At 41.3% G+C, this 15,734-nt stretch overlaps 1 protein-coding gene across 1 annotated transcript; it reads right to left on the reverse strand.

Annotated features, from left to right (window-relative positions):
• Nucleotides 1–665: 665 nt before the first annotated feature.
• On the reverse strand, nucleotides 666–14,742 carry BPIFC (BPI fold containing family C). The gene is made up of 15 exons (XM_062491286.1): nucleotides 14,628–14,742; nucleotides 14,194–14,305; nucleotides 13,935–14,063; nucleotides 12,994–13,149; nucleotides 12,157–12,220; nucleotides 11,240–11,300; nucleotides 10,238–10,329; nucleotides 8,236–8,409; nucleotides 7,483–7,536; nucleotides 6,026–6,196; nucleotides 5,432–5,499; nucleotides 4,106–4,148; nucleotides 3,204–3,267; nucleotides 2,350–2,426; nucleotides 666–723 (listed from the first exon to the last, which is right to left on the reverse strand). Exons 1-15 carry the CDS (start codon nucleotides 14,740–14,742, stop codon nucleotides 682–684), a joined length of 1,422 nt encoding a protein of 473 aa, XP_062347270.1. The 3' UTR covers nucleotides 666–681.
• Between the last annotated feature and the right edge of the window lie 992 nt (nucleotides 14,743–15,734).

The raw sequence follows: 15,734 nt of genomic DNA on the forward strand, positions 1-15,734 counted from the left end.
GAGTTAAATGCATCTAACCTGGCTGAACAGCACTAAAAAGGGCACATGACGGGGACAAGGATTTGAAGAGTCACAGGGAGAGATGGAGAGTAGTAGTGCCACTGGCTCACATCCTCCTGCTTCTGCATCTTAAGATTTATACTAAGACACTGCAAAGATTTTAGTTCCCATTGTAACTGGGACAGTTCCCAGTCTGGCAATTCTACAGTTCTGGAGTGGGCTCACTCCCTACTTCATGCATGGTGTGCAGAAAGGAAATGTTCAAGATCGTTACAGCAGAAACACGTTAGCAGGTGTAGCTGCCCTAGCAGCATTTTGACAATGTACTTTTCCTAATTTTAAGAGATTGCAGCATCCTTCTGAAAGTGTATAGACAAAATTGTATTTCAAAAGAGTCATTAATCTTAAAAACATTTTTGCATCAGTGAAACTGTAGAATAAATAAATGTCAAGCATGTGTTACATGTTCTCCCTTGGCTCTGCTTGTTACCACCATTATACCAGCTACCCATTCCATCAGCTTTTTTTTGATTTCCAGCACCCCATCTTGCCCCCAACCAGGATGGGGGTTGTCAGAGCTCAAGTTAAACATTTCAGCAAAACTGGACAGTGTTTAGTCTTCAGAGTCACATTATTGACTTGATTTGAAGTTCATGTTTAACAAGTGGTCTCTCTTCTCCTTTAGTGTTTGTAGTGGACATCAGTTGAAATCAACACATATCCCTGTGGGGAGAACAGTCATGGACATACTATGAATTAAAATGAACACGCTATTTTGGGGTTTCTTAATTTCAAATTGCTCTTGGCATTTAAAGTCCAAAAATGTACTAAGAAGAGCTGAGCCTTGGAAGTAATAAGTTTTATTCCACTCTGTTCTTTGAACTTTGCAAAAGGGCTCCATCTTCCCCGGGTGCAAACTCTTTGCACCATGTTAGTGACAGAAGGGAATCTAAAAATCATACAGCCTACTCAGGAAGGTTTATCTGAGCCTTGAGGCAACTAGGCAAGCATCACAAGGTGGGATTATTTTTTACCTAATTTGCACCACTTAAACATTAGCCATTTAATATGAATTTGTCCTTAAAGCTTCCCCCACTGTCAGCACATACAGAGCAGTGAGCCTGCATAGAGCAGTTCATCACAGTCACAGAATCACAGAATCACAGAATGGGTGGGGTTGGAAGTGACCTTAAAGACCATCCAGTTCCAACTCCCCTGCCATGGGCAGGGACACCTTCCACTAGATCAGGTAGCTCAAAGCACCATCCAACCTGTCTATGAAAACTGAGATTTGTTCTTCCTATTGAACATAGCCATCAGACTGGACAGAAGTAGAAATTCTAGAACTAGAGCCTAAACTTTAGCTTTTAAGTGGGAATCTCATTCACTTTGGTAGGGCATAGCAATTGTGTTGTCCCTCATTCCTTTTTACTGATAAGGAGACTGGTTAGACAACGTGAGGAGGAATGAGCACTACAGAATCACTAAAATCCTTCATTCACAATTAGTCTATCAGACTGTTGGCAATGAGTGCCACTGAAAGCAGTCTCTGAGCAATTATATTTTGTAGGGAACCAGGTATGTGGGAGGCAAAAAACAATTAAAAACAACCTCTACATCTCCTTTCCTGAGTTGTGTTTTGTGCTTAACTGCAAAGATTTAGCAATCTCTGTGAAGAAAAACTTCAGAAAAACTGAAAATTACTTTGAGAAGTTGGTAAACAAGTGGAAAAATGCAGCAGGCTTACTAATTTTCTGGGCATTCCTTTGTCATCAATGCCCTCGTACTGACTGGTTATCTAGCAACATTCTGTACACTCAAACTAAGGACTAGATTTGGAGAAGGATAACCAGAAGCCAAAAATATTTTTGAGAGCTCACTAACTGCTTTTGGCTACTAGCCTCAGTCATTATCATCAATTATTAACAAAATCTGGGCATCCTAGGTGCACAAAATTGAATTTGCCTCCCTCTGATATTCCAATTATTCAACAAGGCTGTGAGATAGCAGTAACTCTAATTTGATGTGATTGGTCAGACTTGAACAATGTGTTAAACCCATTTTTACACTGAATTGCAACTTGAAAGGCTGAGCAAGTTGTGCATTTGATCACTCCATGGTAATATATTCAGTTCTAACTTTTCCTCTCAAAGAAAGATACATTTGTTCCTAATAGAATTTTACCATTATTACAGGTCTTATCTTCTACCCATTTTTACTACATAAGTAGCTCAAATACAGAAAATTTCTGGCACTATAGAAAGTGAATAAATGCCTAGGGGAAAAAAAAAGGAAAAAGAGGGATAACCTTTCATAAAGGAGAATATTTCATAAGTATCAAAATCTCACCTGTTCAATTGTAATGTGAGGTCTTGTCAAGGTAACATTGGCCAGACTGGGAAGAGGGAATCCTTTTGACAGTTTAGCTTAAGAAAAGAGACAACTGATGATTTAGGTATGCATTAGAAAGATAATAAACATCTGCCCTTGAACAACACTGTTTATCCAGAGACTTGTAGATCATTTATAACAATTAGCTTCTTAGTCTTCACAAGCAAGCCTGGGAGGTCGCTAAGATGCTCAGTTACCAATGGGAAAAAAGAATTACAGGTGCTTCTCTCTTGGCAGAGTGTTGCACCCAAGCCAAGGCATTTCATGTTCAACACATTACATACTGAGTGATTTGTCACTAATGATCCCTGAGAGATTGTTAATACAGCTCTACCATCATTAGAACCTGTTCCTATTTGTATCTGTTTACTAAAGAAGGTGATCATCCCAGTATAGAGAGCTGACACAAAGCTGTATCTCCCTCCAGGGCCTTAAATAAGATTTATGAGAGGCAAAAATCTCTGTTCTGGTCTAATAAAAAGGAATACATTTCACATATTGTAGCCTCAGGCAGGTGTGCAGATGAGATTTTGCTTTTCTCCCTGATGCATCCATCAGGACCACCTAAACTGAGATGAAGGCAGATTAATTTTTTACTTTCCTACTAATTTTTGCCCTTTTTGTAGAACAGTGAGAGGGAGCACTTATACTCCTACAGATCAATCTCTGCCTTCCACTGCTTACTGGCTGATGGTCATTTTCCACTACAAGTTAATGGGAGCTGAAAACTTAATCAGAAAGTCAGTAGAAATTCCTAGAATAACCAATTCTACTTGAAGCTTTTTAGTTGATGCTTTGAAATACAGCCTTACCATTAGCTGATGGAATTACTTCAGCCTGTAAAATGTAAGATAGGATGTTCTCCAGAAGCAAGACCTGCCACAGACAAGAAAACTGAGTTAGCCATCATTTCCTGATAGTGGTAGAACTGTTATGCCCTAATCCTGGGTGGAGTTAGTAGGCTCTTAGTCAACTTCCAGTTCTCTTTTGGCCTCAAAGAGTCATAAGCGCCAGTGAACTTTGGATGTTAAGGTTTTGGAATGATGCAAAGGAAGTGAGATGCAGAATGCAAATGGATTTCATTATGCTTGGCTGACATTTTAATTTAAAACAGTCTATTTGCTTTATTTGTGAGATAATTTATCACCAATAGCAAAGCAGGACCAGAACAGTTTTAATCCTTTCTCCTCAGCTACTTGGAAGTGATTGATTATACTGAGAGTGAAATGACTCTCTGCAGGGGCAGGACTTTCCCCTGCAAGGCTACAACTGCACTGTTTCAGCACCTGAGGGAAGTTATCTTCTTCTTCCCCCCTCCTTGCCATGATTCTAAGCACCTTGATGATCACCCGGAGTGCCTGTGCCTGTGCCATCCCTGTGACCATTGGCCAGCGCTCTGCTCTGCTCTTCTCTGCTCTGCTCTGCTGCTACAGGTCAGGTCCGCTCTGTTTCACCGTGCTGATTCCAGAGATCTGTGCTTACTGCAGCCGGGGCAACTACAGAATGTCTCGTTTGCACAGCACTAGCTTGCCTTTAAGAGTTTATTTTTAATTCCAGAACAGAGAGGTGGCTGCCAGAAGACAGAAAAAGAGCCACTTGGGAATGAAGCCAAATGATTTAGAAATACAGATAAAATTTAGCTCCTTACTCTTTAGCCTTTATATCACTGATATTCTTAGTTTGCATTTGCTATATGCTCCAACTACCCACTTACCTCAAAAGAGCCAACATTGGAGTGAGCTAGGGAGAACTGGATCCTGAGAGAAAGAAGGGAAACAAGATGAGTCACTAAGAAAGGATAAACACAGTTATTCTAATCAAGAGCAGTCACTGCCGTAGAGCTCCAGAAGCTTAAGAAGCATGTGTAAAGAAATTTTTGAAGCACTTCTGCACACTGCATACTGCTGCATAGAGAAAGGTGTGACTTTCTTGGAGCATTTCTGAGCATCCATGCAAGAGTGTGCTAGAAGGGCTGTTGCCAGCAATGTGAGTGTGCTTCTCCCTCTGTGCTGTTCTGGAAATCCTACTGACAATTGATTTTTACCAAGGACTTGTAGGGTGTCAAGTATTTTCCAAAGATGTTGATACATTTGCATAATGCTTTCATGTGAGTCTTACCGGAAGAAAGGATCTGTTCACTGTGGGGCACTGCTGCTGCTGGCTTTGTTGCTACTGCCTCTGTTTCCAAATTGAAATACTTACTCCCCATGTTACTCTTGCATCCAACAAAAAATTTCTCGGTTTCCTCAGCACCAGTACCCAAGTTCTCAAGGCCAGCTTCCAGCACACTCTAGATTTTCCTCTCTGAAAATTACTGTAGGAAATGCAAACAGCACTGTCCTCCTTAAATTCCTAACATCCCTCTGCCCTGACAAACTGCGTGTTCTTAGCCCTGTGGCTTTCATAGGGACTTTTATGAAACTGTAGTCCAAATTCCCAGTTGTGAGGTCCTGATATACAGAGCTTTTTCTCTGTGAAATGTGACATGTAAATCTGTTAAATGACCTAGCCTTTGGCCTCCAGCTTTCTGAACCTTGGAAGTTGCAGGATTTCAGTTGGTAAATGTCTGCTATAAGAATATCTGCATAGGGGACCTGCAGGGGCCCAGATTTTTGACTGTGCCCTGGACTGCTCTGACATTCCTTAGTGGCACAGGTTGTCTAGAAAGCCATGACATCTTGCCAGCTGGAAAGTGATAAGGGAAACTCTCAGATGATTTATGGTCATCAAAACTGCCCTGCCTGCTTAGTTTGTCTAGCTCAGAGGGGAGAGTAGATATAAAAAGCAGGGAAGTCCAGTAAGACCACTTCCCTGCAGCTATCCACTGGTGGGAAGTCCCTTGGGGCCATGGCACTTGTCAGAGAGAAGCTTCCTGCCTCCTCTAAACTGTACGAGTGCTGCCAGATTTAGAGAATCTAATGCAGGTGAATTTACCAGCAAAACATATTCACAGTTATCTGATCATATGTTTAATCTACTAATGTTGGGATTGCTAACATTGTTTTCCAAAGGAAATCTTTTTCATCCCAGGTTGGATTACCTGTTCAAACATAGTGAGCCCATCAATTTCTGATCAAATATGTTCAGAGAAATGCTGGTGTTGGCCACCTGCAGAATAAAGAAGTCTTTGGTTACCAGACATAAAAAAAACCCAGGACCCTTCCTGTGGATTAGTCACAGATACATAAATACCATCTTTCCAGTTATGCATGGAAGCTGTTTTAGGTAAATGCAGCTTTCTCATTGCAAGGCTGCACACAGTAAATGTCTTTATTTGAAGGGTAGTGATAAGAGCTGAAATGGGGGTAATGAGATGTCATTAATCAAAGCCATGAAAAAGATGCCAAGAGGCATGACTCACACTTGCAGAACTGTCATTCCAGAGAATAAAAGCTTGCTTAATCAGAGTCACTATATGCTGGGATTTTTGTCCATCTGTAGGAAAATGTTCTTTGCCATAGAAATGTCCTATAGGTTAGGTGGGGTCATGCCTACACCTGTGACTAAGGGGAATCTGAATGTTTAAGTACAAGAAATGTAGCATTTTCTTTGTTTCTCATAAAGAGTTTTAAAAGAAGGAAGGAGCAAACATATTTAACCCTGAGATAAGTGTCACCTTGTTTGTTGTACTTACTATGTTCAGTGTGAACAGAGACTGGATGGTTGAGTCTGGCAGAATGGCCAACACCTCCATGGAGCCCTGAATCTGTACCATGAAGGAATCCTGCTGTAAGCTGATGATAGGGATTTCAGTAGGCATTAGCTTCAACATCACTGGGTAGGGTGTAACTGAATATTTAGCTACCTGTAAGATGCAAAGATAAAAAAGAGAGATTTCTCATAGAATGGATCAGAATACTGCATTTTCTCACTTTTGAAGCAATAATTTTGAAGTAGTTCCTTACAATGAGGCTAAGGATAGCTGCTAACATACGATTCTTATGGGTAAGCCGGAAGTAAAGGTTTTCTGTGGTGCTAAATTAACAATATTGGCCACTCAGGAATGAAGTGGAAAGTTCCTTCCACTTGAGGAATACAAATTTTTCTATATTATTTCAAGAGAAATTAAATACTTGCTTGTGAAAAAGCAGATAAATGGACCACGAATGTGGTATTTAGTCACACAATAAAAGAGCTCAGGAGTCATTAATTTTGAAATTCACCCATCTCAGGACATGGGCTCCTCCTCTAGACTATCCTCAGAGGAGCCTCACTTTGTTCACTGCCTAAAGAGTGAATAGGCTCACAAAGTTCAATATTCAAAACAAAGGGGGTGGAATATTCACATCAATGCTCTTGGCATTTTATGGAGAACATCATACATGACTGCCCTTGGAGAATTCTTATATTTCTGAGGAAGGAACTTAATAACATCTGGGAAGCAAACAAGAATGTGAAGTACTTTGAACTATTAGTCTGATTTCACCCATCCTCGGCATTTATAGCCTAGGGGTTCTTATGCTAATTTTTGGTTTCTCATTCTGTCTCAGAAGGCTGGTGGAAGTCAAGCATGTTCATATTCTCTGTCCTGTTATATTCATCTCCTTCACCTAAAATAAATGGAAGTGTTGTGCATCTGCCTTGTCTGTTCCATAGGATGCAACGTTTCCTGTCCATCTGTTAGCTCATTTTCCTGCACATGGTCCCTTCCCAGGTTTTCTGCTCATCAGTCACAGGCCAGCAGCAAAGTAAAGAGAAATATGTAGGTTTGGGGAGGAGAAAGGCGGTTTTTCTCAGCTGAGGCCCTCTTGGATGTCTCTGAAAGCAGGACTCATGACTGGAAGCTTTTTCCTGCATAGAGATGGTTTTAGGTGGGAACAGCTGTGGCTTGGGCACAGTGCCCAGAGAAAAGACTGATGTGCAAGGTTATGGGCCAAGACTATGTTTGGTAACAGTGTAAGTCATTCAACTCATCATGGTGTGGGAAGTGATAAGGCCCATCTGCTCTGCCATTACAAGGCACACACGTGCCCACTTCTCCAGTGCAGAAGCCCTGCTGACCCTATAAGCCTTTGGGATACACCAGTAGTGAGGTGTCTTGACACCCACACTGGGTGTCTTCCCTGAGACTTTGAAAGTAATGATACTCACCTCAGGGATGATACTGCCAAATATCTCTGTGTTTATATTAAAATAGCTGCAAGTCTGAAGGAAAAAATAAAAGAGAGAAAACAAATGAGTTACCAGATTTTGCCTTCACAGTCAGCTTTTCTCTAAATGCATTATTCTGGTCATTTCAATGAATCTTTGATTTTGTGCCTCTCAGAAATATTCCTAAGAGACTCAGTATACTTAAAGCAGCTTCCCAATAACACATGCCAAAATAATCCCTCAGAAAGCAAATGTTTAATGAAATTATAGTTTGGGCTGCAGTCTATAGGTTTTGGGACTTACTGAACCTCCTGCAGTTGGGTTAGCCAAATCAGGCAGCCTCCAAGCCACAGATGCTGTGCTTTGACATATGCTTTGCTTACAAGGCCCTGTAGTACTTCCATTCTATGAAGATCCCTCAGATAACAGCCACTGAAGCTACAAAATTCTCCAGAGTTGATCCATTGTCCCTGTTAGACAAGTCTGTGCCTTAGGTCCCTAGACCTCTTAATTTTTGTTACAAAGTTGGCAGTATTTGGTACTTGGCTCAGTGGAACTTGGCATGCCTGTCTGTGGCCTGAGGCATCTATATAGAGCATAAGTAGAAGACAATAACAATACCCTAATATTTATAATCTACTGTCTCAAGACTCTACAGACCAGCTGAGAGCTGTATATGGCTACATATTGACATCTGGCAGGTCAAAGCCCTATCTGAGCCACTCCAACCCCATTGCTCTGTGTCCTGCTCACCTCCTCTGCAATGGTCACGTTGAAGGCCCCCGCGGTGTAGTAAGCAAATGAGGAGGTCTGAAAGAAATACTCAGAGAAGGCAAGGTACAGCATGGAGTCACTTTGGTCTGGGATTGTGATGGAAGCTGCCGTGTAGGGAGAGTCAGTATAGTTTCCAGCAGGGAAGACTACACCCTAAAAGTTATTGTCAGAGATAAAAAAACAGAGTCAAAATTTAACATTACCATGACTGCCGAGAATGAATGCTACTTTCCTTGATTTTGCCCAGCCTTTTCCTTTGGTAGTATGCAGGCTTTGTAGTACACCCTGAAGGCTTGGTGCTTTCAAGCAGGTGGTGAAGGCAGGTTCCAGCATTTGGACATCTTCACAGATGAGGCCCAAGATCTGTCTTTTGGGATACTGGTCACCTACTGAGGACAATCTACCACCTCAGATCACCCTCTAAATTAAGGGTCTAAATATTGCATAAAACACATGCCTAGTGGTCCTCCTTTTTGAAAAGCCTTACTTTCTCCTTTCCTCATCTCCAGGGATTTAAATCTGAGAACTGCTCCTTAAGAGCTATTCAATGGTCTCAATTATAAAATCAATCTCTAAAACCAGAGGTCTTTCTTGGTCAAAATCAGCACTGTATTCTGCCCAGAATCAAGTTGGTAACTTGTGCAAACAAAAGGCTTATGAGAGAGGAAAGTTGTGTCAGACAAACCTAAAATATTGTCTTCTGCATTACCCATCATAGTGGCCAAGCCTTGCAGAACTAATACTTCCAAACGCATCCAGATGAAGCAAAAAAGTAAAACTGATTGAAAGTGATGCAGACATTTAAAGGTCAAATCTTTTTATGTCCATTTTATTAGTTCTCCTGTTTCTGTTTCATCTCAATTGCATTTTGCCTGTCTTTATTTTTTCATCTAGCTCTAAAGTTCCTTTCGCCTTTTAAGGACTATCAAAATGCTTTCAAAGTGCTGAATGAATCACAGTTGGTGACCTCTTCAGTCAACCCTCACTTGCTGGATTTACCAGTCTTTGTATATTTCCCCACTTATGTGGTAGAGTAGCTCTTGGAATAGCCATGGTTTTACATCTTTTATTTGACTCAATCCCTGCTTAAAATCTATTTGCTGCAATACTCAGAAGAGTTTGACAGCAGCTGCCGAACTGGTGTGCTGAGCCAGTATCTACCACACAAGCAGATACTAAGTTTTTGTTCCTTTTTGTTTCCACCTCTCTTATTTCCCTGTTGTCCTTTTTTTAAATACTTAATTTATAGAATCTTTGTGACGAGACTGTCTTTTCATTCAGCCTTTGTAGAGCACCAAGCACAAGGCAGCTTAAACTTAATTAAGGATCTCAGATACTATAATAATGACAACTATCCTGACAGTGAAGTAATTTCAGAATTAGGAACTAGTCAGATTTTAGTTTCAGTACATAAGGAGACTTTTTCCTTAATTTGAAATAAACTTTCAAGTCCTCAGACTCAGCCGCATTCCTTAGGCTGCCATGGTTTTGAAAGGATCTTCTGTCTTCCCATTCGAGAAGCTAGGGGCTTAATTCTTGCTCTGATAGTCTTGCTTTCTTCTCCTCTCTCATCTGACAGCAGATACATCTAGTTAGTCCCATGAATAGACATAGTACCTGACTGACTGAACAATGAAGTCCCAGCTGTTAATCAACAGTGAGAGAAAGATGAGGTTGAATAACTCTTTTTGTTCCTTTCCCTTTCTCTTTTCTTCTGTCTTGCTTAGTCAACTTTAACTGCTCTCCATTTTCCACAACCAACTCAATAGCAGTTTAAAGAAAAGGATGTGGTTTTTAAATAATTCATTTCACAACAGGATTGTTACAAATTATTACTGTAACTAATGCAGTAATGCTTTGAAATGTCTGTCTTCTCATTGAGCCTTTATGTTCAGAACAACAATCATGGTCATCTTAGAAAGTGTCTTATAGAATAATGGAACCCACAGCAATGTAGGCAAATAGCACTACAGGCAACTACCTTTAAGTCCAGGTCAATGAATGGTTGGAATACTGCTGGTGAGCTACTTAAGGAGTAGTCTACTTCAGCCAAATCATCAATCTGCATTACAGCTGTAAGGGTGGCAGATAAGACACAGAATATTACAAAAAAAAACACAGAAATAATTTTGTGTATACTTAAAACTAAGTTTCTGAAAGAGAATTATACAAATTGTTCCAGAGAGTAGGGTAAAACACAACCAGGGACCTCCTGACATGCATTCTGATCTCAGATTTGATGTTTCTACTGAGACTTTCTGTAAATCACCTTGTCTACTGTTTTCTCATTGTGGAAAGTAAGTTTGGTCTAACCCAAAAAAGGAGATGGCCATATCAGTGCTTCAGGGCATAAGGAGGTATTGGGATTTCTTGTCAAGAAGTTCTAAGAGCATCCCAAGTGCCTGTAACTTGCAAATACTTTCCCAGAAGGAGGGCGCCTGCTCTGTTTAGATACCTGTGTTTTACATGTGGTATCTGACTAACACTTGGGATGTCTTAAATGCCTGCAAATCTAACCCAAAGTGTTTCAGGTGAGAAGGTTTTTGCAAAGGAGCTTTTTAATTTTGTGTCTGGCAAGTCTGATAAACAGGCAAGTAAAACTTAATTTCTGGGCAGGAAATTAAGAAGAGCAGGCTTCAGCTTGTGCTGTGTGTGCAGGAGGACTTGGAGCATGGTAAAGGAAAGCTGTCTCAGCATCAGTACTGTGTGGCCTCTAAGTGGCATTTCTCACAACAGAAGTGTACACTGCCACACTTGCAAATTGAGAATTGCTACCAAGTCCTTGGTTCTTAGAAACACATATTTCTTGCTCAAGTAGCCCAGCCTTTATTTAACTGTGGTTCTGAAAACAAGGGAGCAGATGGAGCAGAGGGACTGATACCACTCCTGGAGGCATTGCTAAGCAGCCACTGTTAAGGAAGCAGCAGAATTTCACTGATCAGAAGAGAGAAAACAGAAGGAAAAGGTATCACTAATGACTCACCATTCGGCGATCGGAGGTCTTCATCTATCAACTGGATCCCAGCTCTGATATTGGGACATGACTACAACAAAAGCACACTCAAGTTATGGCCTGGTTAGCATGGGTGTATAAGCACCTCTTACATGTGTGCTAGCAGATCTTTCTGCTGGATGACACACATTGCAGCAATTGTTTGTCAAAGCAACTAATCTGGCTTCTCTTCAGCTAACTGGATCACCAAGGTTTCTGCTTGGTGCTATGTAAGCATGTTTTATGTCAGACCTGCAAAAAAGAGAGAAGTTTCCAGAGGCAGCCTGGTGGGGGTGACAAAACCACAGCCTTAGATAGTGCGAGGACAGATCTCATACTGGCGTCAGAGGAGAGATCTTACAATCAAGGAATCATTTAGGTTGGAAAAGACACTTAAGATTAGCGAGTCCAACTGTAAATCCCTGAACAGAATGACAGCCACCTCAAGCTCTGTTTCCTCTCAGTGGTCCTGGGGAGGTTGTCACCAGAACTACTCACCCCTTTGATACGATGAAGTTGAAATGTCATACAATCACTTGATATGCTGTAATTTCTCTATGTGTGGCCCAGTATATGTTTTTTTCTGCCAAGCATAAAAATGACCCCAGCCCCAGGATGCCCATAGGTACACAGGCAGGGACTTATTCTGCATTGGAATGGAAAAAATAACTACATTTTCCATCCCTACTGCTGCCTTCGTTGAAAGGAGCTGTGTCAGTATCTTGGCTATGAACCTGTCACTTTATCTGGAATCATTTCTGGCTGGCAAAATGATGACTGTGCTGATCAGACCAGAATGGGATTACTACAGGATTATTTTTCTAATTCTTCCTTTGCCAAGTTCACAGCACTGACTTGTGGATGATGTCCTCCTTACACCCCTCCCCTACACAATGTGAAAGACTTACATTTGTGACCAAGCTCCTGTGAATGGGTTTCTTCAGATACTTGATAAAGAAGTTATGCAGGAAGCTAGAGGGAAGGAAGAAGGCAATTAATGGGTCAAGTCACTACGGTCATTAAGAGGAGAGCAAATGTCTCTGCAGAACATGAATTTAATGGACTCTTAGTGTGATAGTCTAATACACATGGGAGCTTTTTGAAATGTAAAATTGTCAGAGAGCCAGCATTTAAAATATAATTTCAGTACTATGCATCTCAGCCTGGATTAATTAGTATTTATGGAAAAGGGATTTCTTCATATCACCACCATCATATATGTCCAAAATAGTCTCTGCACTAGGAGCTTCCAAAACAAGTAAAAACAAACAAACAAACAAAAACAACCCTGCAAACAGGTGACAAGAGTGGTATTCAGACAGTGAGAGAAATACAGGAAAATAATGAGATACTGTTTTATGGGGCTGTACCCAGAGGCTTAACAGACAGTCTGATTCTGTTCAATTTTGATAGCACTGTGAGTAGGAGGAGTGAAGCATAGTACAAGCTTGTAACTTCTACCTAGAGTTGAAGATTGAAACTACCTAGGGCTGAAGTTTGAAAGAAGTGGGTTCTGAAAAAGAACAAGGTTTTATTTGATTCTGTCATTATCTTCTACTGTGTATAAATACAAGGATAAATATCAATGTTGGCCATTTTAATGCTGTATTAGGGCCCCAGTTCTCACCTGTGGTGCCTTATGATGCCTAAAAGCAAATGTACGTGCCCTAAATTGTGAAGTTGTCTCTGTGCCATTCACTGACAGTTATTTTGTGAGAGAGTTTATACAGATCTCTTCCACTTACCCCGTTTTCCCATTCAGCTTGATATCTACATCACCAGAAGTTGTCCGGCAGTTGGTGAGGGATATTGATGTAGGGCCTGTATTATCCAGGGGTGTTGAAAAGATTGCAGTAACAAGCACCTTTGAAATGTGCACTGTGCCTCTTCCACTGTCTTTGCTGCATCAAGTGAAAATAAATAAAAACTGAAAAAAACCCCACCTCTTCACAATGGAATTGCCTGGTGGTGTGGACCCATGGCTGGTCCTGGTCACTGCCACTATTCTGCTTTGCTTGCCTGTGTTGGGAGCTTGCCAGTGAGCACTGTGACTGCTGCTGTGTCACCCCCCTCAGCTCCCAGGTCCCCTCCCCCTGCAGGCAGCCCTGCTGTCCCTGGCAGAAGTGCAGATCAGAGACTGCTGCAATTCAGTCAGTTTAGCAATATAGGTAATGTGGGTTGTAGGGAAGGGAAGAGGGATTTCTTTCCTCTGAAACAACATGGGAATAGGAAGGTGTGGAGACTGCTCTAAGGATATTGCCATTTGCTCATCCATTTTCCATCAGCCTTTGAACTGCATCTCTTGGTGGCATAGCAGAGGGTTTCTAATAGTGTGACTTCACTATGAGGGTTTATTATACTAGACTATGATCCACCACACTACAGTTTTTCTAAATGTGTCATTAGCTGGCAGGCTGGACAATGACAGCATTCAGCTAGAGCAGCAGCCCTGTACTATTTGCAGTTCTCAGCCATGGGCTCTTTATCAGTGCTGATGTCTGAGGGGGCAGGGGCTGTCTCCCACCAACAGACCTGTTGAGAAGCACCGGTCTGTGCTCCTGGGTTACTGCTGCCAGCTGATAAAGAGCACCTTTAAAATGAAGGCATCACAAGAATAAACCAAAATTTGCATTTTTGTATTATCCATCAAGAAAAAAAATCCCAGGACATGCACAGATGTACATACAACATCCAGGTCCTTATGCTCCAGTTCATGTCGATGGTTAGAGAAGCATTTCCAATCACCAGTTTAATCCCAGACCCTGGTAAGAGGGAGATGGAAGCACTGGGTAATTCAACAGCAGTAACGTGTATCCTAGAGCATGAGAGATGAGAGAGAAAAGAGAGAGAGAAGATTAATAACATGGGTTTAATGAGTAAGAACAAACACAAAACAAGATTCAAATTTCAGTCAAACACAAACTGCCCCCAGAGAGAATACTTACCTTGAGATGTTATATTTGACATTACCAAGCCCAAATTTCTCATGGCCAGTCAAATCAGGGAAACGCTCCTTCTGCATATTCTGCTTCAGGATTTCCAGCCCAACCTCCTTGGCTACAGGAAAACAATGATCAATTCAGTTGCCTTTGATAGTGTCTGGGAGTTTAGAGTCATGTGTTTCTGGCTTAGGAAATGTGATGGACACAGAATCAGCAAGAAGGTGGTATCTCACTTGAGACCCAGCAGTGCTATTTCAGGTCTCACTCCTAGTCATGGCAAGAGCTGAACTAACTGATTCAATCTGAGATCAGATTAATCTTGATATGATGTACAAAGCAGTTTACTGACTTTGCTCTATCATGCTCTTAAACTTTCCGTTATAGTCTGTCATGGGGTCATTTACTCCACTAGCAGCTCCTGAGAACATCACACATACCATAGTCCAGTCCCTTCTGGGTGATCCTCACTTTGAGTCCAGGGCTGGCACTCAGTTGCCCACTGAGCAAATTTAAGAGGAGGACAGAACAGCAAATCTTCAGCATCTTCCTCATTTTTTACAGGACCTGTTAATAATTATTTATAATGATAGCAGAAATTCATGCTGTGTCACTTGGTGGTTGTATTCCCTTCCCCCTACCCTGGACACCAGATTTCCCGCCAGAATGAAGAAACTGGAAATCCCAGTAACCCCAAAAGAGAAGACCCATTCTTCACAGACTTACAAAAAGTGAGCTCCCTGTAATAGAGGAGAAAAGTTGGCCCGTTCACTGCCATAGAGACTGGGGAAAGTGCTTGGGATACATCCATCAGGACAAACATTGAATTTTTAGGCTGTAATTTGGTGGCTCTACAGGATTCACCACAGGGGCAGTGAATGAGTGAAACAAATGCCCATCCCAGGGGCTTCTGTGACAGGATTTAAACCAAGATGGAGCTATCTGTATAAATTACAGACTGCATGTAGTATGAAATCCAGAAGGTCTTGCTTTCAGCAAGGTTTCCCAGGGAGAGCGAGAGAAGCCACCCTGATGGAGAATTTTTTAATCAAACTGGACAAAATCAGAGAATAGTTTTGTTTTTTCCCCAGAGCAGGGAGCAGCCTTCTATGGAGTTATTTGTCACGTGGGACTGACCTGGCAAACAGGTCACGTTAATATGGTTTTCCTCATTTCCAGCTACTACACTGGATTATGAGCAGGTGAAAGTACAGGAGAGTGTCTTTTCTAGCATTATTTTTGCAGATAAAATTTCTTTAGTTAGCACGGGGCTATGGAAGAGCTGTAATGAAACCATCTATAAGCAGACAATTGCCTCTTTCCTAATACCCAATAAATTGTTTTGATATAGCTGCATCTTTCACTAGCTGCTTCATTACCAGAGGTAACAATATACCTCAAAGCACTAGAATATTTTCAGTCACGATCACAATATACACAATCTGCAAAATTATAGGAGAACATTGACTTAATTTTTTTAACAGTTTCAAGCAATCCTGCAGAACAATCCTTTGCCTTTTTGTATAACTAGGATTTTCTTTTTAAAT

Source organism: Cinclus cinclus, chromosome 4 (assembly GCF_963662255.1).
Source record: "Cinclus cinclus chromosome 4, bCinCin1.1, whole genome shotgun sequence".
Classification (NCBI taxonomy): domain Eukaryota; kingdom Metazoa; phylum Chordata; class Aves; order Passeriformes; family Cinclidae; genus Cinclus; species Cinclus cinclus.

What these genes read in the sequence shown, in the direction of transcription:
- BPIFC (XM_062491286.1), bottom strand. Translation starts at nt 14,742, where the DNA reads ATGAGGAAGATGCTGAAGATTTGCTGTTCTGTCCTCCTCTTAAATTTG. An exon ending in GGCTCACTATGTTTGAACAG is followed by an intron (nt 4,149 to 5,431) that starts GTAATCCAACCT and finishes TCTTTCTCTCAG; the next exon opens with GATCCAGTTCTCCCTAGCTC. An exon ending in CCAATGTTGGCTCTTTTGAG is followed by an intron (nt 3,268 to 4,105) that starts GTAAGTGGGTAG and finishes TGTCTGTGGCAG; the next exon opens with GTCTTGCTTCTGGAGAACAT.